Source organism: Takifugu flavidus, chromosome 4, assembly GCF_003711565.1.
Source record: "Takifugu flavidus isolate HTHZ2018 chromosome 4, ASM371156v2, whole genome shotgun sequence".
NCBI classification, from domain to species: domain Eukaryota; kingdom Metazoa; phylum Chordata; class Actinopteri; order Tetraodontiformes; family Tetraodontidae; genus Takifugu; species Takifugu flavidus.
Genome location: NC_079523.1, coordinates 5,511,861 through 5,539,528, shown reverse-complemented (window position 1 = coordinate 5,539,528; position 27,668 = coordinate 5,511,861). Strand labels below are relative to the sequence as shown.

Genomic DNA, 27,668 nt, shown 5'->3' with positions numbered 1-27,668 from the left:
ACACCATCGGGTCCGCGCTGAATAAAGAGGTGATGGCCCCTCGCCTGCTCTTCCCTAATAGGAGCTGCTGGCTGGCTGACAGCAGCCCATAAATAACCCAGCCCGCACGTCCCTGGAAAAGAACACACTCACCTGAGCACACGGGACAGAGGGGTGAGATGCTGCAGCTGGAACGGCAGCACAAGTGACTGTGAACAAAGGTCACACAGACATCATTTCACTGTTTTACTTTTACAAACTGGGGGGGGGGGGACTGCAGGGGAGGTAGGAAATTTCTTCAATGCCCCTTCAATGCATTCATTTTGTGTTGGGGAGAAGGTGTGTTGTGTTGTCTAAGGTTATAAAATGACCTCTATAGGTAATCCTTTCAGTGATTACATGGGATCAGCTCATATCAAGGAGCTTCTTAGGCTGCAAAGTGAACTTCTAAAGAAGAAGAATAAAAAAGAAACCTAGATTTGAGAGGTGTTATTTTTGTAGGTTACACATACACAGCCGAAATAATACATTTAACTCAAGTAATATTCTGTCCTGTCATTACTGGTGTTTAAGTTTGCAACATTGATTTCCAAACATGCAAGGAAATGGAGATTACTTACTCTTTGTCATGCAGTACTGTACCATACCTATAAGTATAAGACTATTGGGTGATTATATCTTATACGCGTTGTATCTGCAGGTCCAATTGATCATGTCATATCACCACTAATAAATCTCTTTTTTAGTTTTTGTTCATTTATTTTTAATTCCTACGCATGTGTCCGTACTTGTATATACAAAAATTCAATGGAATGGTATACAATGGTATACAATGAAATTCAAACAGGCGGTAAACGCGTATACGCTCATTAGGACCTCTGACGTTGTGACTACGTCATGACGCAACGCGGAAGTACCTCAGTCAAGATGGCCGCGTCCTTGACAGGCATGTTTTGATTGTAGTTGAGCATCAAACATGTTGCAAAGTCACACATTTTCCGCCTGTGCAGCTAGACAGAGACGTGGATATGGAGAGACGAGAGTTTGTCGCTTCTCTGGTGGTAAGACTGCATGTTTATAGCATCCGTCCGTCGTAGCGTCCGTAGATTAACTTAATGTGAACGTTAAGACCTGAACTTGGCCAGGAGACTCATGTACAAGAGGTTTTAAATCTCAATGTTTTTTTGTTCAATTGAACCACATTAACTTGGTCGCTAGGTTTTATAAACAGATATGCTTTATTGACGTGTCATCCGTTAAACAAGACAGGACCTCAACATATGCAGCATGACGGGACTTTAAATAGAAGTAATCAGTCCGTCTATTTTTTAAAGGAACTAAAGTTTTCCATTAGTTACTTTGGATCAAAACAACTTTTGATCAGCTGCCCTGGAACAGACCAGATTCAGTTGTGATTGAGCTTTCTCATTACCAAACCAAAAAATCCTACTAATGGAAATACATATTTCAGGTGAAATGACAGGTCAATTTGTTAGTGTGTTGGATAGCTCCACTGTAGCGGTCTTAATTTAATATTTATGTATTTATATTTCTAATTCTGAAACTTTCCTGACACTACCCTTGAAATCTAGATGTCTATTTTTTTGTCCGCTGTCCTGTACAAAATCAACACATGTTAACTGACTTATTTTATGACAGGACAGGATTCCAAAGTGTTTATTTTTTTCGTGCAGTAATTATCATGTTTCTTTGTAAAATGCCTTAAGCAAATGATTAAAATAAGAGCATTGCATTTAGTCCATAAAGGTCATATGAGCTCATGCTTTCTTGGTCTTGATGGTGATGTGTGTGTTTGCGTTTGCAGGCTGGGGGATGTGCAGGGATGTGTGTGGATCTGACCCTCTTCCCTCTGGACACCATTAAGACAAGACTGCAGAGCCAGCAGGGCTTCTACAAAGCAGGGGGCTTCAGGGGGATCTACGCTGGGGTCCCATCTGCTGCCGTTGGCTCCTTCCCCAACGGTGAGACGAATTCTGTGGCTGCTGGATGTAATGAAGGAGGGTCACTGGTGCTGAACAGTGACCGTTCAAATGAGGGAGAGAGGGAACAACCGAGTCTCTGCTTTGTCTTGAATCATTTAAAGTCTCTCTTTGTTCTCCCTTTGTTTTGTAGTGCTAGTCCTCCATTCATAAAGTGAGACTGATCATCAAAGTGCATGAATAACAGAGATCTTAATGTAAATGGTCTTCACATATGTGAGCGGAGCTAGCACCTTATATTTACACATATATTTCGTATTACACTTATATTTCATCAGTGCAGTGGGTTCTTTATTTGTGATAAATAAAGTTTTTTCTGATTAATACTGGAGAAAGATAACCCCCCCATAACCCATTACCAAAGCACTGAACTGCATTGTAACGAGCCACGTTTAAGCTTTTCACCTTTACACACATGCACACGCACACACACGCGCGCGCACCTGAGTGTGTCCCCCTGTCAGTGGTAGTAAGGGATATTAATTGCACCACGCTGGTTGACTAATGGGCCTTAAACGGCTGTGGTTCTGCTTGGTTTCAGCCGCCGCTTTCTTCGTCACCTACGACTGCACAAAGTCCCTGCTCGGTGCCGGTGGCCCGCTGGCAGCACCGCACGTGGCACCTGTCGCTCACATGCTCGCAGCCTCCCTGGGTGAAATAGTAAGTCTTTCTGCCCCGAGTCCTTCCAGACTTTTGTTCGATTTGGGCCCCTCTACTCTGCTGCTTGCTTGCTTGCTTGCTTGCTTGCTTCCTTCCTTCCTTCCTTCCTTCCTTCCTTCCTTCCTTCATTCATTCATTCATCATTCATTCATTCATTCATTCATTCATTCATTCATTCCTCCCCCTGTCTCACCGCTCTGTTTTCTTTGTGTGTGCTTCAGTGTTTACGTCTTTCTGATTTCACTGATCACTATGCAGAGTTGGCATCGGGGGGAGGGCGTGTAGTGTTGGCTGGAGGCTCAGAACTCCAGCTGGGGGCTTCCTCGGGACCCTCATTACTGCCTGTTGATTTGCCCAGCTCAGGCCCCCAGACTCTTCCAATCGAGTCTGTGGGATTCAGACCTGTGACCAGCGGCGGCACAGTCTCCTCAATCCATCCCATCCGAATCACAGTCGAGTACAGATTCTGAGCCACATGGGGGCCACAGGCATCCACATAAAGCAGGATGCCCCCTGCTTATACCACCGTGGGTTTCTGCAAAATACTGGGTTTTCAGTATTCATGGATTTTGGATGGATGTAATTTAAGTTCTGCATGTTTATGAAGTGGATTATTCCACACGGGAGGATCTTGCGCGCTCAAGTGCGCTCAGGTCCATAGGCACCTCCGGGTCTCAAGGACAGCGTTGAAAGAAGGACAAATTTGATAAAAGTTTAGGTTTCTTGACAGAATATTGGGAAGAGTACGTTTGTTCCGTCTGATACTGCAGCAAGGGGGCAAATTCTCTTCGTTCATGTGTCTTTTTCCCACTTCCTGCTTGCGGGTTTTAGGGTCAGGATGAGTGCGAAAGGTGAAGCAGGGGTTGCGGTTACCTTTAACCCCTTCCCCGCTGTTTGGGATTTGAGCACATCAAAAGCGCAAATCCTTGGGATTGGAGCTGAGCCGAGCAGAGGCAGCTGCGTCGTGGCAACTGGATACGTCTTTGTTCTAAGAGTGTAATCTGAGGGTTTAGGCATGAAAGGCCTACCCCTGTGCCGCCTTACGCTGGGCCTAAACACCTTCAGCCTGATGCAACTGCAGCCACGCAGGAATCTCTGACGCTACTGTTGATGAGTAACAACAAAAGGCTATTGCACACTTTGACGTAAGATGTGGTTAATGTTCATACATTTTATATGTTTTTGTCTCATTTTGAATTGAAAGCTTGATTTTAGAAACACTGTAGGGTGTTAACTGCACTTCATTTCTAACCACCAGTTCCACTGCTGCTGTCACTGGCTGAGGTGAAATGCATTGTGGGACACTTGGCGGTCTCAAGCACACACAGGTCACATGTGTGCGTACTTCATAAACTGGGTGGTGCAAGTTTGTATGCGGCCACTTGGAGCGTACTTTGCACACTTACAATTGGAGCAGCACTCGGGTGGCAGATGATGACAAACGACCCTGGTTTCTGCTGGTCCTGCTCAGGCCGTCCACACACAGGAACGTCAGACGAAGAAGTATCTCATTTTTCTCCCCCTCTGACTTGTAAATCCTCCTCCATCAGCTCATCCTGCCCCCAGCAGCCTGTTTAGTTGCCCCTCTTCAGCGCCCATATCGGAGGCTTTATGCTTTGCTAATCCTGTCCGCGGGCCTCCCTCCATTGACGCCCTGCCCGACTGCTGATTTACTGGTGTAAATGTCTGTCGTGATCACGCCGCAGGAGTCTGCTGCAGCCCCGAATTGATTCTGTGTAAAGAATTACAAAGTAATTGAAAGACGGAATCTCTGTGACATCAGTGGGACGTCCATCAACACGGTAAATCACACGGTGGCAACAACAGCTCCAACAACAATTCGAAGTTTTACTACAGATTTAAATTTAGGGGGCGCAAATTAGATTAGATCAACGACCAGAAGCGGAAAACACGTTTATTTTATTCGGCAAAAATCTTTCAAAGGCCACTTTTTCCGCTAACTGGGTTCACGCTTGGCTAAACCTGTAAACAGAAGAAAGAGGAGATCTGTAATAAGTTGAGGGAGCAGTAGAGTGGGCCGAGACACTGAGAGAAATCCTGACGTCTGGGCCGACGTTTGTGCGAGTGTGTCGCTGAGATGCTCCCATAAAGAATGTGTAAGCTGATGGCGTCTGTCAGGCTCTAGCAGGCTGTTATCCAGCCATTAGATCAGATTTATCTTCATTCCCATTCGTTCGACGTCTGCCCTGAAAGCTCATTTGTCAAGGCCAGGCGGCTCTAGCATCTATAAAGCTACCCCAACACACACACACACACACACACACACGCCTGCCTCGCCTCTCCTCTCCTCTCCTCTCCTCCACACATCTGCAGGAGGATGTACTGGAAAATACAGTGTGACGTGACAAAGATAGGACAGCGAGGGGGAGGAGTTTTTTGGGGGGGTACGCATTGGCAGCCACTTAAGTTGGCACGGAGAAATAATTCATGCATCGCCTTCGAGCGGCGCTACGCTGTGATTTATTGGCCGTTGTATCAAATTTGGAGGCACACAGTGTCCTCAACTTTCCGTTACGACCTTATTCTTCCCTCTCTTCTCTCTCCTCCCTTCCTCCGCTCCCCCCCCCAGCCCCCGCGGAGAAAGGTTTGATTGTGAAACGCATCAGAAGCAAAGAAAAGAAGGAGCGCACAGTCTTATCTCTGATGTGTTTGATGAGGAACGTGATAAATGGGGTTAGTCTTCTGTGCCTGTTCTCCCTGTGTGTCTGAGGGTTTTCTCCAGTGTCTCTTGGTGTGTGTGTGTGTGTGTGTGTGTGAGAGACCTGTCCAGGGTGAACCCTCCAGCACCAGAACCATTTTTGCTCTCTTGTCTGGTGTAAAAATGGTAAATGTGTCTCTGCTTGAACCAGCAGGGACAAGATAACAACATTAAATGGTTGTTTTGGAGGTGTTCGCCACCAAAGGTCTATTTCGCCCGTGTGCTTTCCTAAAATAATTCAAAATAATTGACTTGTACCTGTTGTACCTTCACGGCTCTTTATCGACTGGCCGCGGTGTCCTGGCGGGGAAGCGGATAAGCGTATGCAACGGCTCAATCCGCAGATTGATTCCCTCGCTGTGCCGATAATGTGCTGCAAGTCCCTGCTAATTTCCCCGGACCTCGGCGAGGCTCGCCCATGATGGAGCGCCGGCTGCTCACCTTGTTGTTTGGCGACAGGCGCTCTGTCATTTGGATTAAAAACAACACGCCGAGGGAAACTGCGAGGCTCCAATCACAGGCCGACAGCCTCCTAATTAAGGCTGGTTGACAAATCCAACAGCTTGTAAATAAAGATGAATGGTAGCACAAGTTTAAAAGACTGCCAGTGGGTTTATAATAAGTTTACAACATAGGAAAAAAGCACGCTCGGAGGATGAAGGGCAAACAAAGTAGGCGCAGAACCCGACATCTGTCACCTTGACAGCCTTCCACAACAAGCAGGAGGCAGCGAGCCCGACTTCTTTTGTGCGTTTGCTTCCTGCTCTGGCTGCATCCCCACACAGGACATGAATATTATCCACACTGTCAAAGCCCCAGTCAAATTTTATTATCCCCTGATTCATCACCGCTCGTTCCGTCTTATTTATTTATTTCTCCCGCTGGCCTTGGAGGATCCGCAGACCTGCTCCGCACTCGATATCTTCCCCGCCACCCCGAGGCGCGTAAATTACTCCCAAATAAACAATGTCCCTAATTTATTTGGTATAATCTGTGGCCCATTCCGCCATCCCCTCTGCACTGACAGGAGAGGAAAGGCCTCCTCAACTCTGGGCCCTGCATCCAATTACTCTAGTAATTGCTTGTCATAGCCACTTTCTTTCCATTTAGCCGCCGTATTCTGGCCCATTGGAGAGTCGGTGTGGTGAAAGAATGATGTACAATGGATTATAAATGGTAAGTTGACCAAAGGGAGGGCAAATGGGATCTCCGAGATGGATGTGTTCACTGTATTATTATCGTGTTTATTAATAAGCGACCACTTGGTGGTGCTGTTGCTCCGTGGTTCGGAAGGACTCACGCTGTGAATGCCAGCGGAAGCTTCTCCGGGGTTCTTCAGAACTCATCCAGGTCTTTTATTGATGCCGGTCTGCTCAGCATGACCTTAGCAGTGGCGGGAGTCAAATGGGAAAGGTAGGAAAAGGGACCAATCGGCATTCATTGGAAGAGTCACGCTCTTACGTGTCCCTCTGTTTTATTTCTGTCACTTGACACTTGACTTTCTGTCCAGTTTTTGTCCGTAAGGCACCCCTGGACTTGTGGCGGCCTTCTCCTCTGACACGTTGCGTGCACCAGTACACTGGCATCTGCCTGACCATTATGAATCCCAGCAGGGGTAACGGGGAGGGGGGCAGATTCTTATCGTTCCGTAAGAGCGCCTCCCAATATTTCCCCATCCGATCCAAGATAAATGGAAACTGGTGGTGTCGCGTGGACAGCTGTGCACGCCTTCCCGCCCGCCTTTCGGGAGCTGGAAGTTAGAAAGCATAAATATTCATGTCCATCCTCCCGAGCTGTTGGCAGGCCAGATTTTTGTTGACATATGGCGGCTGGGCCGGTCCTTGCAGCAGGAAGCGTGGTCACCAAGGTGTGTGTGGGAGAAGTGCGCAGACCCGGTCTGCCTGTTGACCTTTTGACCTGTCAATTGGCCTAATTGGATGCTAACAATACTGCCCTTGTGTCAATCTTCAATCTGTAGGTGGCGTGTCTGATCCGGGTGCCCACCGAGGTGGTCAAACAAAGGACCCAGGCCTCGCCCTCATCCACCAGCTACCAGATGCTGGTCACCACCCTCCGAGAGGAGGTACAGGCAGCCGGCGTCTTACTATAGGCTGTTTTCTTGTCTATATGATGATGTAAAATCCTATTTAAGAGCATCTTACATGAGTGTCTGCTTTCCCAGGGGGTCCGAGGCCTGTACAGAGGCTACGCGAGCACAGCTCTCAGAGAGGTGGGAGAAACTTTGCACTTATTCTGAAAAACTTTTTTCCTCTGCTTAAGGATGCGTGCCGGCATCCACGTGTAGCCGCTGTGCTCAAGTCAATGAAAACTATTTAGGGTACATTCATTTCACTCATTTTAACCGCTCTAATTTTAATTCTGCCCCTATTTGGCGGCTAATTTATTGCATCAGGGTTATATTGTGCATCTCTAATCCTTTGGAGTGTAACTGGATCTGCCTGTAAATTCCTTTTGATAAGGCTGGAAAAACCTCCGCTCTTTCTTCTCGTTTTGATTTCTCTGGGGCTTTTTTTCCAGGTTGGACGTATTGATTTACAGTTTCCCCCCCGCCTGACTTTCATCTCATTCATTTACCTGTGCGCCTCGCTCTATAAGTACATCTGACTCACTCTTGCAATTAGCCGCGCGCTAAATGCTAAACTAAGCCAGAACACAGGGGCTCTCCCTCGATGTCCGCCCAACTTTTGATTCCCGATCTTCCCCGTAATGGAAAACTTTAGATGTAGATGTTGTGGACGCTCCTGTTTCAATACACAGAGAAAATAAAGGCGACGCAGAGGCGGGGAGGCATCCGAAGGTGACACTTGTAGTTGATCCTTCATGGTTTTTTTGGTGGGAGGGGTGAGGTTGAGGGTGTAATCTAGTCTCCTCTGCTTTGGTAGCCTGTACTTATTTTCTGCCTCACTAAACTGATGTTATTCACGCAAATTCCATCTGGACAGCCCGGGGAAAAAAAAAAAGGACAACAAGACACTGTGATTTCTCCGAGGGGCTCTGAATAAATGAATACATTTAGGGGCTGGGCGCGCCACTCGCGTGCATACTAACGCCGGAGGATGAAAAGCGGCGGTGGCGGCAGGGATTTAGGGTGTGGAAAAAGCAAGCGATGCTCAGCGGTGATTGGCTTTGACATGTGTCTGGAAGGTAATTCTTTTTTTTCCTTCTCACCTCGCCCTCCCTCGCAATCTACATACAGTATCTCGTTCCTTTGACCAAGCACCCCCGTCAAGATAAATTTGTTTATGCGCTGCGCCTCCATTCCTCCCCGCCCCCACCCTGGTAATTTGGGTCCTCTCTCTCTCTCTCTCTCTGCTGTGTACTTATGAGGGTTCAGAAGGCTCACGCGTGAGGATGTGTGAGTGTTGTGACAGCCGGGATGTTTGCAGAACTCCAGACAATTCTGGAGGTATGTGAAACATAAACTCTGATACAAGGCAGCGGCTGGAACAGTGTTCTCCTGCACTAATGTCATAAAAACATACGATTCCTGAGGTGGTTACGCTCCCCAACGGATGGTTTTGAGTACACACAGGAATTAAGTTGTCAAAATTAATACATATATAAGCCCATTTAGCAGGTGGACTATTGATTACTGCAGCACAGCGGCGGAGTCGTTGGCCTTCAGGACAAAGGTTTGAGGTTGGTGTCCCAGTTTGGGGACTTTCTGTGGAGTTCCAGGTTGAACATTATCCATGATTTCCATGTTTGGAATGAGTTTTTTTTTGTTTAACTGGGTTTGTTTTGTATCGCCTCCCTCTCAATGCGATCTTGTTTGATCAGCTTGTGGAGCACCCAGATGGTAGAGGAGCCTCATCATTGTTTGTCCCAGTCACACGAATGCGTCCAACTTTGTCCTTTCTATGGGGATTTATTTTTGTGAACTGTGGGAAATTCTAACTGTACGTCCGGCAGTTGGAGCGCTCCACTGATATAAAGGTCGTTAGTTCCTTATTGGGCCCCTGTAGTTACATTATTTTGGGTTAATTAACAGGGTCGTCACTGCTGACGGTGTATGGAAGTGAGTGCAAATACAGTCAAATTTAACGTATCTGCTACAGCTTATACAAAAATAAAGTTATCTGCTAATTTTATTTATCATTTTCACTATGATTGGCCATGTTACAATGGACGCACCAACACCACTTTAGATCCTGAAAACAATCACACTAAAAAGGCGTTTTTGAACTTTTCTCAGAAAGGAAAAGGTTTACTTTAAAAGACCTTTTTTCCCCCTTCCTTTTTAACACCACATTAATCTTTCCCATGCCGGCTGTCAAGTGTTGAGTCGGCACCTTTTGGGTTCCAGCTGAGCATAAAATCAATGAAAATTATTGATCCTGTGAGAACAAAATTGCGCCGTGAAAAATGACTCGATTCAGGGGTTTCTTAATTATCATCAGTGCTACTGGTCCTGTCCGGGTTCGCTCCTGTAGTACCTCTGCTCGCCACTAGATGGCAGACGGAGATCAGCGCCTCGTTAGTCTCTTCAGTCTCTGCAGTTTTATCCAGTTTTATCATATTTACAAGCACTTACCAAGGAGTTTTTGTAATGGTTTTGATATAAATGCTGTAACTTTAGCTTGTGCCAGATGAACTCTAATGTGTCGGCATTAGTTTGAAAGCCCCTCCTGATCCTCTGAGTCAGCCTCCCAGCCCGGGGCCTGGCGTCCTGGGGCAGGATCGGGTTGAAGCGCTGATGAAACATGTCCACACCTCTGCTTTCTGTTCATTCCATCCATTTTCAGTCCCCCTTGACCCCCCCCCCCCTCCTTTTAGCTTTGTTTTGGACTTTTGGGTTGATGAGAACTTAAACTTGTCAGTTTCAACGAATCCAAACATTCTTTGAGGGGCAGAGGGGTGAATTTAAAGCGTGATACAGGATCCTCGGAAAGAGGAAAGGCTCCGTTGCCGCGTGGATAAACGTTCTGCGGGCCGGCGAGGGAGATGCTGAGGCGAGGCACCACACGAGGGGAGGGGAACCGCTCTCGTATCCTGTACGTGTGGCGACCCACGCCGAGGGAACGTGAGACATGTTGGACTTTCGGTTAAATGGCAACAACAGCAGGAAAATGACGTTCTGAATAATCGCAACTTATGATATCTTTGATCAGAATATTAGGCGTGTTTTAGCTGTTTTGCTTCCGTTTGGACCGGGCAGTTTTGATTCTTAGTCCCGGTTGCAGTCCATGGTTCAGATTATTTGAGAACATGTGTGATCTATTTGGGCTCTGCTGGAGATTTTTGAGGAATGTGAGCTTCTGTTGCTGCCTCATATCCAGTGGCTACAGTAGGAAACCTGCTGACCTGTGCAGGTTTGACCCCTGACCTGACTCCACCTCTGTGTGATTTGTGTTTTCTCAAACATGTTTGGGGGGGGGGGGGGGGGACTCGGCTCGATTGGGCATCTTCAAAAGTGGACCTAACCTCCAGGGTGGCATCGTGCAGTCCACTTTGTTTGGGACGGTATTGGCCGAAGCACCTTCGGACTTGGTTTAAACGTTGCGGTTTCGTTGGCGGTCAGCGGCCACTCAGTTTAGTCGGGACTGGAAGTCCTTTTAGATGGAGCAGTGGGAAAATCCATTTGGTTCCTGGCAGCTACTGTAGGTTCTCCTACACTTTTGACAACAGGTATTTGGGTCTTAGAGTGTGTGTTGTCACCACTTCCCTAAATTAGCCTTCAGTCCTAATTCATTTGATCATCTTGTTCCTGTCCGTTTCCTTGGTGACGGAGCTTCAGTCTGTCCAGTCAACTGTCACTCAGTCGTTGGCAGGTCAGCCGGACCCTCCAAGACTGATTATGCTCTTTGCTACGGACAATTTCTCTCTGTCCCTGGTTGATCTTTATCATTTTACCACACACGTCAGTCAAAGATTAATGGTTTACTCCCCCCCCATTCTGGAGGATGTGTGCTGCACCTGAGATTTACATTAGTTTACTTCTGTTAGTTTAACTGGAGCCTTTTGTAGCTCATGAATAAAACATTATGGACTCACCTTATACATCAGGTTTTTGGCTAGTTTGGGACTGAGGTGACTTTTGCACTAAAACCATAAAAAGTTCAGCAAGTTTCCGAAAAATCGTCCCTTGGTTTCATTAACGACTTCTCCAGGAGGATGTGCTGCACGCCGTCGGCCAGACCCCCACTTGGCCGGGCGGCGGCGCGGGGTTTTCTTGCGATTCCCCACCGACGATGATGGATTGGAAATCTGTGGCACTGAGCGCCGCGGATCACAGACTCGAGTTAAATAGGCTTATCCCCACTGAGCCGCTCAGCCTCCACCATCCATCTACCCTGGAATTTGGAACACAGAGGTCCTGCGTCATTCCTGAAGGTTTGTGCGGAGACCCCGAGGCGGCCGGGCTGGCCGCTGCTCGAGGATGGAGAGTACCTCATCCACAGAGCACTGCTGAGCACTCGTAGGTTAGGCTAGCTAGGCTAGCTAGCACCCAGGTATTGTTTAGCAAACTTGCCCTAAATCCTTTTAGTTTACCACGAGGCTCGCGTGATTTGAAACCCGACACCTCTGGACAATTATCCTTAACAACATCCTCCAACTCTTTCTGCTCCCTTAAATGTCACAGACCAAAGATGCCCCCCCCCCCATGGCAGTGACCTCCCTTAGGTGGGCCCTGTGACCTGCCACTCTACAAAAATAGCTCAAAAATGGTTTAAGGAGCGTTCAAGGTCTCAACCTCGCCGGCCTCCTAATTTTAGTGCCAGTGTAAACCGTGAAAGGCTTTCACGGTGGCCAGTGGAGGAACCCCCCCGAACCTGGTGACCTTCAGGTGTCACGCTAGCGAGCCGCGTAGCCCAGCGCTTGTGGTGATGCACCTGGACCCCCCCTCCACTTTACCATGCGCCAGCAGCACAGACCCACAACTATTTGAATCAGTCCCTCTGTCTCCTCTCTGGGGCGACCATGATGATGTCAGCAGGGCATCAGCTGACCCCGGGGGGGCCTCCTGTGCCACGGCCCACCCCGGTTGACTGGTGCACACATCCAGTGACCCCAGTGAGAGCCCCCGGCGAGCCCTCTGCTTGTCATCGTGGAGAAAAAGAAAAGTGTCTTTTGATAAGGAACCCTCTCGGCTGGATCAGGTGTCGCTCCGCACAGGTGGGAGGACGGGAAAGATCACCGGCACAATATAAATATTGAGAGTTTCTGGGAAACTTTTCCGCTCACGTCCACGGAATTGACTTTTGAATGGTTGCCAGTTCCCCCCCACCTTCCCAAATCTCCCCTCCACCTCCGAGGCCTGATGTGTTGGGAACATTCAGGTCCTGCGCCGCCTTTTGTTGGACGTGCACACACTTGTCAACACTCCCTCAGAGCAGATTTCACGCCGCGTGCACGTTGACACGCAGCGGAGCAGCGGAGGGAACTCCAGAGTTCCTCCATTACGGAAGCAGCGAAAAGATGGAGGACGGATCTCAGTCCTGCTCCACAACAGCGAAGAGCTGGTGCACTTGCTGAAGAATTCCAGCAGACTGCCATCTGTGTGTGTGTGTGTGTGTGTGTGTGTGTGTGTGTGTGCGTGTGTGTGTGTGTGTGTGTGTGTGTGTGTGTGTGTGGTGTGTGTGTGTGTGTGTGTGTGTGTGTGTGGGGGGGGGGGGCTGAGACAGGGTATGTTTTCTGTTACAGGGAGAGCAGAACCTTACTTCCACTCACCGCTGCTCTAAGACTGCCAAGAGAGAAGTAATCCAACTCTCCTCTCTCTCTCTCTCGCTTCGACAGTCTCACCCCCTCCTCCCTCCTCCCTCCCTCCTTCCTCCCCTGCATCCTCCCTCCATCTCTCCCTGAGGCTTCTCTTATGAACTGAGCGGCCAAACACGGGCCCAGAGTGCCAGATCGGGCTCGGCTTATCGATTAATTTTATTTATGTGTTTGTTTATTTATTTAAAGGGTCCCGAACTCCCCCGTCCCTGAGGGGTACTTAGGTGCTACACACACACACACACACACACACACACACACACACACACACACACACACACACACACACACACACACGCTCTCTCCTCTGGACTGAACCATTCAGGTCTGTAGAAACGGCTCCTCCAGCCGACCTTTCTGTTTCTTTCTTGGCTCCATGTTTACGTTGGGGTTCTTGTTTGGGGAGCAGAGGAGCAGGTTTGGCTTCTTCCTGCCGCACGACTTGGCACAGCAACACCCCGCCCGCCCGCCCGCCCGCCCATGATGAACGGCTCCATCCACTCAGCATATGAAATATGCACCGTCGTGCTTTTGTGAAATGTAACAGGAAAAAACCGTGGGTGCGCTGGGGTGTGTGCACGGGGGGACAGCTCTGGCAAGTGAATTCGGCTTGCAGCTCTGTTGCATTAGCAGGTAATAAATGTGGACTTAAACTCTGGCTCTGCTGCGCCTGGCCGGTGCACGTGTGTGTGTGTGTGTGTGTGTTGTGTGTGTGTGTGTGTGTGTTTATCTCTTCTGGGCTTTGCTTGGCCCTCGCCGTTCCTAACTTTTGAATAAGGCTGCCGTTGATGGCTTCACCATTCACCGACCATCTGCTTTCTCTTAAAAGCTGCTCTCCTCCACCTCGCTGTGTTTCTACCGTTAAAAATTCATTATAAATTATTTTGGACAGACGACAATGTTCGAATGTTCTTTGCTGCTACAAAAAACCATCAGAAATGCGACGGAAATGCTGAGTCGGAGCGCGTCAAAACAGGTCACTTCAGCCCACGGCTCAAGGTTGAGAGTTACTCTGAGGGTACTAGTCAGTGCTGTAGAATTAGCTCGAGTTAGTTTAGTTTAGTTTGGGCACGCTAGCACAAAAGGCTGCCCTAAAGTCAATAAAAGACGGTGCAATGATGCAGCCTTGTGCCAGAAAATATACTTGAATGAGAGACGGTTCCTTTGAAACGGTACACTTGGTAATTATCAAGTCTTGTGGTTGAAATAATCCTTCGCGATGGCGGTTTCTGCACTCTTTTGGCTCGTGAAACTTTATCGCTTTGGCTAATTTGCTTCACATCTGGTGTCAAGATCAGCAGAATTATTCCCAAATAATCATCCCTTGTCCACGATCATATCATATCCTGCTTCATTTGGTTGCACAAAAGCCACACAGAACAATACCTGCAAGTCAAGGCCCGTTTTTTTTATCTTTTTGCAGATAAAAACAGCTTTAAATCATCTTCAAGCTAGTGGTAATAAGTGATGTTGCGCAATGCGTTGGAACGATGGACATTGATCCTGCCATATCGCCGCTCATCTCTGAAGTATTTAATTAAAGCTGCAGCGAACGACAGCAGATTCGATCCAGCCTGTAATAAAAAAACGAACCAAACTCGTAAGGACACAGAAAACTCTGAGTTCTTCGGTTCTTGGACCGTACGGAGGGGAACTGTCTGTCAAAGGAATCTGTGTTTCTTACTCTGTAAAAATGTTTTATACGTTATAGAAGCACTAAAAGGCCTCGTGCTAATGCTAGCAACGTCCTTTGAGGTGACTCAGCGTATTGTGTGTGATATTTCTCGCACTTTTTTGTCTTTGTAGCTTTGTCTTAGTAAGACAATGAACAGAATAAATGCCGTTTGTAAGATCTACAAATTTTCCCAGGAAGTTGAACGCCAGTGGAAAAAGCCAGTGATGGGAACATCGTAGTGAGCGAATGGAGCTAACGTGTTTGGGTATTGATGTACCGGGTCGGGGGACAAGGACAAGCAGCGGTTGTGGCATTGATGGACGTCTGGCTCTGTGATCAATATACCGAATCCTTTTTCATTCTTGTGTATTGGGAGGACAGTAGTGGCTAGCTCGATATTTAGCCTGACTCCATATTAGCAAGTAAACGGACTGAGGGACGAGCGTGCAAACACAACTCTCTCAGGGGGGGGAAGAAAGAATAATCTCATTTGGTGGCATCGCTGTCCATAGATTTGCTGCTTGTCTCCTCATCTTAATATCCCCCCCCCCCCTCCCCCCCTTTTAAACCCTCATTGGTATGCGGAGGCTGCTGGATGACCTATTAAAAGTCATTTGTCAAGTTGCAGCCAATGGCCGGGCTACCAGGAGTTTTTTCTGCCCTTCACTGAGCGCCTAACTGTGACAGCCCAAAGCCGCTCCGAATGCTAATGACGCTAACGCTAATGCAGTCGGCGTTGGCAAGGACACACACACACACACACACACACACACAGTGGCTGAAGTGCTGTCAGCATCAGGATGACACAGCAGAAACCTCCATATTCCCATACACACGCTCACGTCCACAGGCACATGTATGAAAACCGGATGGCAGGTCTGGGTGGGAGTTGGAGCCGTCGTGTGTTTACCAGCGATGGAATCTCGGCCCTGCAGGCCAGCTGCATGACACAGATGTTTGAGGGCTTTGGGACCAGATGCTGCTCTGCTCCGTGAGCGTTTTCGCTCTGAGCAGCAGCGGAGAAATATGGAGGTACTTTTTTTTTTTTTTTAATAAACAAAGGGGGGATTCACGTCTCGAGACGGGCCCGATCCCAGTGAAGCGTCAGGCTGGACTGGGTGGGAGATGGGGATCAGGGTCGATTCTGGAGGTTCCTCCCACTGGGCCAGTACGATAAATCATCAGCTGATTTAGCAATCGATCAATTTTACAAACTGTTTAGTCAACAAGTGGATTTCAGACATCCTGTCTCACACACACACACACACACATTCTTGTACTGCCATCTTTGTAAGGACTCCCCTGCTGAACCTTCAAATCAAGTCCGAAGCCTCAAACAAACCTTTGATGTTATGAAGACTACAGAAAATGTCCTCACAATACCACATGAACAAGAACACACACACACACTGATGTAAAACCCAGTCATAAATCACTGGTGGATCAGTTTTTCCAGATTCTCTGCAGAACAGATCTCCCTCTCTCCCAGATCTCCCTCTCTCCCTCTCTCCCTGTCTTCTCTCTCCCTCCTCCTCTCTCCCTCCTTCTCTCTCCCTCCTCCTCTCTCCCTCCTCTCCTCCTCCTCCTCTCTCCCTCCTCTCTCCCCCTCCTCTCTCCCTCCTCCTCTCTCTCCCTCCTCCTCTCTCCTCCTCCTCTCTCCCTCCTTCTCTCCTCCTCTTCTCTCCTTCTCTCTCTCCCCTCCTCCTCTCCCTCCTTCTCTCTCCCTCCTCCTCTCTCCCTCCTCTCTCCCTCCTCCTCTCTCCCTCCTCTCTCCCCTCTCCCTCCTCCTCTCCTCCCTCTCCTCTCTCCTCCTCTCTCCCTCCTCCTCCTCTCCCTCCTCCTCTCTCTCCCTCTCCTCCTCTCTCCCTCCTTCTCTCTCCTCTTCCTCTCCTCCTCTCGTCTCTCTCTCTCTTCTCCCTCCCTCTCTCCCGTCCTTCTCTCTCCCTCCTCCTCTCTCCCTCCTCCTCTCCTCCCTCTCCTCTCTCCCTCCTCTCCTCCTCCTCTCTCCTGCTCCTCTCTCTCCCACTCCTCCTCTCTCCCTCCTTCTCTCTCCCTCCTCTCTCTCTTCTCCTCCTCCTTCTCTCTCCCCTCCTCCTCTCTCCCTCCTTCTCCCTCTCCCTCTTCTCTCTCTCCCCTCCTCCTCTCTCTCTCCCTCCTCTCTCGTCCCTCCTCCTCTCTCTCCCTCCTCTCCTCCCTCCTCCTCTCTCCCTCCTCCTCTCCTCTCCCTCCTTCTCTCTCCTCCTCCCTCTCCTCCCTCTCCTCTCTCCCTCCTCCGCTCGTCCTCCTCGCTTCTCCCTCCTCCTCTCTCCCTCCTTCTCTCCCTCCTCCTCTCTCCCGATGATCCCTCCTCCTCCTCCCTCCCTCGTCCTCTCGGTCCCTCCTTCTCTCTCTCCCTCCTCCTCCTCCTCCCTCCTCCTCTCTCCCCTCCTCCCCTCTCCCTCCTTCTGCGTCCTTCATCTCCCTCCTCCTCTCTCCCTTATCCTCCTCCTCTTCCTCCTCCTCCGTCTCTCCCTCCTTCTCTCTCTCCCTCCTCCTAGCTCTGCCCTCCTCCTCATCTCCCTCCTCCTCTCTCTCCCTCATCTCTCCCTCCTCCTCCTCTCTCCCTCCTCCTCTCGTCCCTCCTCCTCTCTCTGCCCTCCTCTCTCTCCCTCCTCCTCTCTCCTCCTCCTCTCCTCCTCTCTCCTCTCCTCCTCCTCCTTCTCTCTTCCCTCCCTCCTCTCGTCCCTCTCCTCCTCTCTCCCTCCCTCCTCCTCTCTCCTCCTCCTCTCTCCTCCCTCCTCCTCTCTCCCCTTTTCTCCTCCCTCCTCTTCTCTCCCTCCTTCTCTCTTCTCTCTCTTCTCTCTTTCTCCTTTTCATTTTCCATTCCCGTCCACCAACGATCTTTCAGATGAAAGTAAATCATCTCTATCATGAATTCCCTTTACAGCCGTGAAACAATCATGTTGAAACCGTCTATATAACAGTTACACACTCCTAACGGAGGGGCATCGCCCCCCCCCCCCCCCCCCCTCCCCGACTCACTGCCCTGAATCGGTGCTTGGAGTGATCAATGGGCCCGGCCCAGATTATCCTGGACGACCATCAGATCTTCATCAGATCTTCATCAGGTCAGTTGCTGAGTTGCAGTTGTAGCTCATCTCTGCTGTGAGTATTTTAGCGTTAGCCGCCTTAGACGGCAGCGTGTAGCGTTAGCTGATGCTATGGGGCCACAGCTGGAAACATCTTGATGCAGCTGCGTTTATTTCTTGGTCTTCGTAATCGTTGCCTGATCGTGCGCCATCTGGTGTTGAGAGAAATGGGAGGAGCTTCAGATCGCTGCGTTCAGTTGGATTTTCCTGCGTCGCCATGACGAGACGTTTAAAGTCCCTCTGCTAGCCTGCTTACAGGAGCCGGGTTCATGCATAAACATCACCTCTGAGCCTCAGTTTGGGCTTGGATGCAGTTTTGTTCACGTGGCCTCATGAGAGACTCTGGCGGCGCCACAGATGGATGGACGTACCGTCCTCTTGTTTCTCTGATCAAAGGCTGATGACTCGACCCCGTGTCACTTTATTTATTTCCCTCTCGGGTTGTGTTTTTGTTCCCCCACTTCCTTCCTGTCCTGTTCTGCTGTTCCAGCAGCGTAAGATGTTGCAGATGCAGATGTGAGTGTTTCTGAACGTGTCGCATTTCAAATTCTTCCCCATTGTGTGTGTGTGTGTTTACGTGCTCCGCGAGGACATTTTGTTTGCTCCTCACTACTACTGAGGTTGGTTTAAGGGTTGAGACTTGGTTTAAAGGTTAGATTTTGATTCAAGTCTGGGACGGGGGGTGCAGTTTGGGAGAGTCCTCACAGAGATACATGTACAAATGTGTGTGTGTGATTTGTCATCTTTACATCAGTAAGTGACATTAAATAAAGTACTTAATTTAAATGTTTAAGTTAACCACATCCGTCCATCCATCCGCGTAAGCTAAAGCTAGCGCGGAGATCTTCTGTAGGATAAAGAGCTCTCTCTCTGCTTGGTTTTTCAGATCCCATTCTCACTGGTCCAGTTTCCACTTTGGGAGTACCTGAAGGTACGTGTTGGATCGTTCCATAAATGTTTGTTGAAGGACTTAATTTTCTCTTTGTGTTTATGATCTCTCTCTTTTAGCCCCGCTCACCCCCACCCCCCATCTGCAGTGATCGCTCCCAGTAATAAATCTGTGGAACATTTATGACGCTGCGCTCACGTTGTGACACATTAACAGCGGGCTCAACCTCTGAGTTTCCCTGCTTCACCGTGAAAGGTGAAAATGGGTCCTAGTTTAATGGGTTGTCGTGGTGACCATCATAATCACCCTCCGATTTATGGCTAGCATGGACAGTCCAGTATATCTAGCACTCGCTGAGCTGTGCGTTCTCTCTGACGCCGTCTCTCTTTTTGAAATCAGCGTCCGGAAACACGCTCGAGTGTTTTCCCGCTTCAAAAAAAGCAGCATTTCGTTGGACTGACATCACGTCTCAAGGGCACGAGAGGCGGACAGTCGGACATTCCCAACCGTGTCAGGAGCTAATGGCTTCACTAATGTGAACAATACAGTGCACAGCTGTGTGCGCCTGTACATTTGGAGATAGATTTTGTGGTCCTCCACAAGTGTCTCTTTGTCCCTCAGATAAAGGCCCTCTCTCTCCGGACCATCTGGATCTGTCTGTTGGCGGAGAACTGGAATCTGGACTTTTCCTCTCTGTCTCTTTACCAGTGGATCCCCTCTCAGAGTCCCCCCCCCCCAGATGCACCTCTCTATTAGCAACATGCTGCAAAGAGCCAACAGAAATTCATAAATGAGAGAAAATCATCAAGTGTCTCATCGTCACGGCTACTCTACATCCAAGACGCCTTCAGGTGACGGAGAGGAGCTCATGTGACCTTCAGGGGCTTTTGTAAATATGTTTTTGTGGGAGGAGTCTGAGGGAGTGCGTGTGTGGCGCGATTGTCCATCTGTTCTGTTTTTTGTTTTTTTCCCAGTTCACACTGAGCCGGCTCAGCTGTCGGCATGAAAATATGAAAAGGTCTGAATGCTGAAGGTCGGATTTAGATTTTTGGACTCATTAAAGTGGAGGCTGGACACGAACTGCTAACACGCTAACGCTTTAGCAGTAGGTAGCTGATCTCTCCGACGCCGCGGTCGGGGCTCCACCACCAGGGAGAACGCGTTGCGCAGCGCTAGCCTGCGTGGAGAGATCGCACATCTGGAACGTGCGCACCAGGCTGTCGTCTGCTGTCCTTCCGCTGTCCTCCAAGCCAAATATTTTGGACAACAGTGACAGACGCCAGATCAGATTCTCAGCTATGATTTCTTCGTTTTTCTTTGTATAACAGATGCGGACCTTCCCGCCCTTTGCCCTGCCTCCTCTGAAATAGCGAAATCGATTCCAGAACCTTTGTAACTTTGTGTAAAGTCCGAGTTCTCAGCATCCCAGTGGGATCACAGACCAGATCCGGGTCTGGATGGAAGGATTTGAGCCCAACGATAAACCGCTGAGCTGGATGGACTTTTCTCATGAACTTTTGGATTTTTAATATTTAATAAGGCCTTCTGCAGATGCCCCCCCCCCCCCCACACACACACACACCTCCACCCCCTCCTTCCTTTGACAAGTCATCCAGGTGCAAATCCTGACCCTGACACATGGGGACAAAGGTCAAAAAGCAGGTTTTCCCAGGTCAACCCCTTCTTGTTTATTCATGAAACCCGGAGGAAGGGATGGAGCGACTCCCCCAGCACCAGGACGCATCCTGGGCCTCCGCTTGTGTCCTCACGAGCACTTGCACACGACGAGAAGGACATAATGCGCAACAATTTCGAGCCGTGCCAGCATGGGGGGGGGGGCAGACAAAGAAAATATTAGTAATGGCTCCGCGCTGCTGCTCAAATCCTGAGCAGTAATCAAGCCTGAAGCAGCACAGCTGTCTCAGCGCGTTTCAGGGGGGGGAAAGAAGGACGTGGCCGAGTCCCCCTGCTCGCCGCTCGGCTGGAAACGGCAGGGGGGAGGGGGGGCGCTGGCCTGCAGTTTGAAAACAAAACCATCAGGTGGTTTCAGTCAGTAGCTCGTTGACTCCAGGGGGGGGGGGGGGTCTGCAGCGTTCCTTGGTCTTCACTTTAGCTCCGCCCACTGAACAGATAGTGTCATTTTCTCAGTTTTAAGTTAGTTGTATATTTGTGGGACACCTTAAAGTTTTGCATCAAACTTCCTTCAGACTGTTTAAACGCTGCGCTAACACGCTGACAAATGTAGCGGCGCCTCGGTGAGGCCGTGTCAACACTTCATCACGATGGCATCTGGTGAAAATGTGCAAACACGACAAAGTTGGACCGCTCCACTCTGTCCCTCTTCCTTCCCTCTTTTTCTCACCCCAGTTCTTGGGAAACTAGCGTGACATCACTGGGGAAGAAGGCAACACCAAAATAGCCGGAAAGCCCACTGGACCAGGGTCCGCATGTGTTTCCAGTGTCTGATCTCGGCTAACTGCAGTTTTGTCTCCCTCCCCTTTTCACCCCCCCCAGACGCTGTGGTCGTGGAAGCAGGGTCACACGCTCGACTCTTGGCAGGCTGCAGTGTGTGGAGCGTTTGCAGGTGCAGAGGATTATTTGTTGCTTTGGGAAAAAGGGAGTGGGTGGGTGGATGGATGGATGGATGGGTGGATGGTGGGTGGTGGGTGGGTGGGTGGATGGATGGATGAGTGGGTGGGTGGGTGGGTGGATGGATGAGTGGATGGATGGATGGATGGATGGATGGGTGGGTGGGTGGGTGGGTGGATGGATGATGGATGGATGAGTGGATGGATGGATGTATGGGTGGCTGGCTGCTTGGTTGTCTGGCTCGTGGCTGCTGGCTGGCTGGCTGGGTGGGTGGGTGGCTGGCTGGTGTATGGCTGCCTGGCTGGGTTTTGCTGCTTGGTTGGTGGGTTGCTGGATGGGTGGCTTGGCTGCCTGGCTGCGTGGCTGGTTCGCTGGCTGCCTGGCTTGGGTGGCTGGCGGGTGAGTGGATGGTTAGATGGATGAATGGATGAGTGGGTGGATGGATGGATGAAGGCTCTGATCTGTCCTGACGACCGCTGGACGCGAGGGGCCGTTTCCTCCTGGGTCCCTGCAGCTGCACGACTTCTTGAGCACTGGGGCCTAAAGTGGTCTAATAGAAAGGAAAGGGAGCGCAGAGGAAAGCTAATTTTAGAGACGCAAAGCCGAAAGATGCGAGAACATGTTAGCATCAGTCGAATAGGGGTTATGCCGAGAGTAAGGATACGGTTCAGATGGATGGCGGGTAAAGAGAACGTTCCCAAACTACATGAAAGCCACTCAGCACGGTCAGTAAGCTTGCAGTGCTGGAATCAGCTAGTGTGCCTGAGCCACAGAAAAGGCACCAGTGGGGGGGGGGGGGTCCACTATGAGAGGGAGGCCAGTGGAGACCACACATAGAGTTCTTGATGGGAGTCACAGGTGTGGGTTAAATATATATATATCTGTGTTTGTTATCGTGCCGAGGATTATAATGCACCGTACCAGTCCTGGCCCGTGTGCCTCAGTTTGGCAACCCTTGCTGTAAAGACAAGAGAAACCATTTAATAACAGCAAGTTCTAGTTTACAGGACATGGAACACATGAGGTCTCCCTCCAGTTTTGTATCTGAGGAGGAAAAACTGACCCATCATATGTGTTTTCACTCAGGTTTAATGCTTTTTTCCTCTTTTTTTTGTTTTACAAAGATAACACATAAGCAGTTAAACAGACAGTCCTGGTTTAGCTCTCAGCCCATAACTCCTGTGAGGCTGCAGCGGCAGACAGGACAGGACAGGAAGGCTGCCGCTGCCGCTGCTCTGCCGCTGCTGCGGGTTTAACGCACAATCGAAGGTGCGGACAAGGAAATGGAGAGAGAAACAGCACCTCGAGGAGCTCAGCCTCAGTCCTGCATCAGCAGCTGGACAGAGAATTAAGTAACGAGCTGTTCAGACAGACGGAGACACGGACGTGTTGTAGTGAGTTAGAATCTGCCGATTCTCAGGTTTCAGCCACTTGGCCCTTGGAAGCGCGGCGAGAGAGTTCGCACAGGCGTCTCCCATCAGCCTGCAGGGCCCGTTTGAACGAGGCGAGGTCACGTTGCTGTCTGGGTTTTGCTTTAAACCACATGAGCGAAGCATTAAGAGGCTGCAGAACCTTCTCACAGTGAGCTACATTTACACATGGAGCCTTTCACAGTCGGCTGACATGTTCGGGTCTCACCAAGATCGTTCTGGAGAATTCCAACACGTCTGTTTGTGTGTGTGTGTGTGTGTGTGTGTGTGTGTGTGTGTGTGTGTTCTCATTTTCCTGATGTTAACAGAGCTGGCTGAGAGGAACTTTTATGTTCACGCTTTGCTAATTGTGTGTGTGTATCTGTTGTAGGTGCAGTCGCTGCGTTTGTTACCACTCCTCTTGATGTGGCAAAGACCAGGATCATGCTTGCAAAGGTACACATTCACACACACACACACACACACACACACACTCGAGCACGTCTCCTGACAGCCGCCTGTAAACACTCCTGTCAGGTGATGGCTCGCAGGCAGGGAGCTGAACGGGCCTGCAGCTCGTGCAGATTTCACCACCAGTCAAGCCCGTGGAACAGAACGGGCCGAAGTAGCTCCAGGACATCGTGCACGCACATGCACACACACACGCACACGCTCATGCACGCAGCCCTCTGATCATGACTGTGGACACTGTCGGGAAGACGTGTTTGTGCTCATGGTTAGCGTTAGAACAAGGAGTCGTCGCCTTCCCAGAAAAAGTTCCATCTCAAGGCTGCTTGTCACCCCCCCCCCCCCCCCCCCCCACATTAACGCTACTAATCTGCGCAACCTCTCAGACTGCCCCCCCCCCCCCCACGTCCTCTTTCACTTCACACCGATCGTCTGGCTTCCCTCACTCTCTGATTTGTGCGCTAGTGTAAAGGGTAGCGAGTTCAGCCCCCTGCAAACGTGCGCAGGCATACGTGCCGTCCTGAGAGAAGACGCAGCGTTCCATTCCTCCCTCCTCCTCCGTACTGACTAATGAGATACTGAAATCAACACGTGAGGAGCCGCGAGCAGCCCCAAGGAGCTGTGGGCTCCAGGTGGAGTAAGCTAAAATAAACCTGTAGACATTAGCAGCTGCTAGCACAGAACTCCTCCTATCCTGTTCCCCCTGTGGAATAAAGTCAAATTCTCCACCACCAAGATGTTCAAATTTGACATATTTTTAATCAGAAATATCCCTTTAAATCAGTATGCCACAAGAATATTCAGCATCCTAAGCTAACTTGTTTAGCACAGCTACCATTCTACAAGGCCGCGCCTCCCCGCCTGTAAAGGTGTGATTTACAGTTATAAAAACTCCCACAGTCCCTGAAGCAGCAGGGAGTTCGTGCTGCTGCCGTTTGAAGAGGAAATGTGGGTAACGGATCACGTCAGGTTCCTCTCACCTGAGGAGCAGCTGTGGAGAGGAGGAGCTCTGTGGGGGAGGGGGCACCTCCCCCCACTGGGACCTGCACAGGTGTGCTGCTAAACGCTCCTGCCCCGTCAGCAGCGGTGTGGAAGCGAAAGTTTAAAGGTGGACGAGGACGAGGACAACCTGCTGAGCGTGCGTTTGGGTGCACAGACGGCTGGAGAGCACCGGGGGGGTGCAGCTGTGCACGAGGGGGAGAGGGAGACTAAACAGAGGGTCTGCTGGAGGAACAGGAAGTGGAGCAGACCGTCTGTCAGTCATCACTGCTCTAATTCCTGCCTCTCTCCCCCATCTCTCTCTCTCTCTCTCCCCTTCTCTCTCTTTCTCCCCCCTCTGCCCCCCCCCCCCACCATCCTAGGCTGGGACAACCACTGCCGGCGGCAACATCCCGCTGGTCCTGTACGACGTGTGGAAGAGCCGAGGCCTCACCGGGTGAGTCTCAAGTTCAAGGTCGGGGGTCTGGGTGAAGGTCATTCCATCGGTCTGGTCGGGGCAGATTGTGAAAGCAGACTGAACACCCCCCCCCCCCCCCCCCCCCCCGCTTCTGTTTTACATGATTTGATTTACATCCACCTCCCACATGTAATCAGGTTGGATTAGAGCGCTCGTCTGGGGGGGGGGGGGGGGGTGTTTACAGCAATGGCTGAAAAATGAGATGCACGCAAACGTTTCCAGCGCGGGGCTATTGATTAAAGCACCACGGGGGCCCAATAGAAGGGTTTATTGGAGTGTTTTGATGTGTTTATAATGTAGTGGGTCTAATGGGGCCGCCGAGCGCTGCCAGCTCTGGAACAAACCCGGACTGACTGATGGTTGGCTTGTGTACCGATCGTTTACTCGGGACGCAGCTCGGCCCGATGCTCTGAGCAGATTTAGTTTGGGACGCGACCAAACGCTCACGGAGAAATCGTGGGTTTCGATACGCGGATGATTCCACATAAAAAGCTGAGCTCAGGAGCAGATTTCAGCCTCGACAACGATCAGAGCTGCACGGTTCCGGTGAAGGAGCAGGTGGATTCAGAGAAATTCCCCCGTCCTTGTCCGTCTCCCCACCTCCGTCTGGCCTCCAACTGTCCTGAGACCAGCCGCACCATCAGCTCCGCAGCGCCTCGAGCTCCCAGATGAGCTCAGCCTCCCCTGACGTTGATGTAACCAGAGGCGGCGAGGAGCGAGAAGAAAGACGGCGACTAAGTGAAAATGAAACATCCAGACTGGAGAGGGGGGGTGCTGTTGCTCTGCGGGGCCACAGGCCCGGTGGCTGCGCCGGTGCACGCCTGATACAAATTGCTGCGGCTTTAAAGCTGTAATTATGGTAATCGGCCCAATTGCAGTGTAGTGAAGCTCTAAAGTGCTTCCATGTGTGCGTCGTGCCCCAGAGACCAGGGTTAGCGTAGCGTTAGCGCTGCTCCCGCCGCAGTGAGCTGCACACAGCACCCAGGGAACATGTCGAAACAGTCCGCAAGAAGCAGCCCCCCCAGGCTGTGTCTGCTCGGTGCCTTATGTAAATCAGGCCGGATGAAGAGCTAACAGATGGTTCCTGAACGCATCTGAGCGGAGACTCCTGGAGCTGAAACGCTGTCGGGACCCGGAGCTAATCGTCCACGTGTCCCGCTGGTTTTGACGTCTCCTCCCTGAAAGTGACGGACTTGCAGCATCCAACGCGGCTTTTTTAACCAGATCTGGTCTCGGTGCTCACGGTAGCATCACCTGTCGCGACCTCGGCTATATTTAGCCCGGGGCTAGGCCTCCAGGCCTCCCGCGGGAGGCGAGAGCAGCGTTCCGAGCCCACAGGTGGGTCCGCTTCCAGACGGGAGACGACGCAGCAGCGCTCCACAACTGCAGACACAACATTAGTGCCGAGTTATTAAAAACGAAATCCTTCCATCAGAGGAGGGAGCGCGGGCCGGGTCCGCTTCACGTGTCCCAGTCGCTCATCTGGGAACGCCGAGGACTGAATGACTCCGTCGACGTTCCCCGCCGGCGGCGAACACGTGTCCGTGCGTACGGAGCGGAGACGTGAGATCAGATCACAAGTGGTCACAGGAGACGTGCGTTAATGCCGCGTGTGAAGTGACGGACTCGGAGCTGTCGGATCACCAAAGACACGCTAATACCCGGCATAAACACGGCACCCAAATAGAACTGACGCTCACTCCGCTACACCTCTGCCACCCCACACACACACACACACACACACACACACACACACACACACACACACGCACACACTCCTCCATGACATCTGGTCGGAGATAGAAACCAGGAAAATGAACGGATGGGAGCAGGCGAAGGCGGCTGAAGCGAGCGCGTGGCTGGGAGCGGATGACGCAGCGAGAAAAGGCGGCGGAGGAGAAATCCCCCAACGCCTGAGCCAGCGTCTGAGTCGCCCCTGGACGGACAGACGGAGAAGAGGACGGATGCACAGCAGGCAGAGCAGCGAGCGTGTCATCCAACCATCAGCCCAGAAAGGAGGGAGGGGGGGGGCGGGAGGTCCGGGGAGGCCCGGGGCCGCGGGGGTGAAGCTTAATCCCAAAAACAGCTGTGTGCAGCGGGGAGGGCGGGGAGAGACGGACGCTCTCATGGCTCATCGCATCCTCTGACCTCGGCGACGTCAGCAGCTTCCACTCGGAGCGTTCTGCCTCCAGCGGCTGAAGGGGCCTCGGGTTCGACCCCCGGGCCCCCGAACACGAGGCCTTAAATGGCTCACAGATGTGGTCGATCGGTAGTTGCACCGTGGCGCCGGAGGAACAAAGGGACTGTGGGAAAATAAGCGCCGCGCGTTCACGGCGTTTAAAACAGACGACAGCGGCGCTCTTGGAGCTGATGGCGTCCTTCCGTTCTTCTCCAGGCTGTTTGCAGGCAGCATCCCGAGGGTGACCTTCATCAGTCTGGGCGGTTTCATCTTCCTCGGTGCCTACGAGAAGGCCCGCCGGACGTTGCTATAGCAGCACTTCAGACACCACCAGCACGTCGCCCGTGGCCGCCGCCGGCGCCCTGGGCCGGTGAAGGGGAGGTGGCGACTACAGTTCCCAGAGTGCCGCAGTTCTGCTGAGGTCGAGTCCAAACCGTGTCTGGTGTCATCGGTACGTTACCACAGCGAGAAGCTGGGAGGGAGATTTGAGGAACCTGCTCTGGTTCTGGAGACTGATCTCTGCTGGGATCCACTGGGACGTCCAGCAGAACCGTCTCAGCGGCGTTTCCTTCCCACCGGAGCTTCACACACTTTTTAACTCCGTTCGTTACTTGTTTTTAAACAGCTACAACTTGGTTCAGATCAGTCGTCTCTCATTGATCCTCAAAATGAAAGTTCTTTTTTTTGGCTTTGTTCTTTAAAATTCAGTTTTTTTTTTTTAAAATCTGAGAATAAAAATATTTATTCAAGAACGTCCTGGCTCAGAGTCACTGTGTAATC

The 27,668-nt window shown here is 50.8% G+C and overlaps 1 protein-coding gene across 2 annotated transcripts; it reads left to right on the top strand.

The window, feature by feature from the left end:
• The first annotated feature begins 891 nt into the window (after nt 1-891).
• Nucleotides 892-27,640, top strand: slc25a26 (solute carrier family 25 member 26). Of its 2 annotated transcripts, XM_057031296.1 has the most exons (10): nt 892-1,040; nt 1,805-1,961; nt 2,521-2,639; nt 7,337-7,441; nt 7,541-7,588; nt 18,785-18,829; nt 21,302-21,371; nt 23,177-23,241; nt 24,615-24,688; nt 27,105-27,640. In XM_057031296.1, exons 1-10 carry the CDS (start codon nt 1,008-1,010, stop codon nt 27,199-27,201), a joined length of 813 nt encoding a protein of 270 aa, XP_056887276.1. In that variant the 5' UTR covers nt 892-1,007; the 3' UTR covers nt 27,202-27,640. The 2 variants fall into 2 exon arrangements, with proteins under 2 accessions (XP_056887276.1, XP_056887277.1); XM_057031297.1 differs by lacking the exons at nt 7,337-7,441; nt 7,541-7,588.
• The last annotated feature ends 28 nt before the right edge of the window (nt 27,641-27,668 follow it).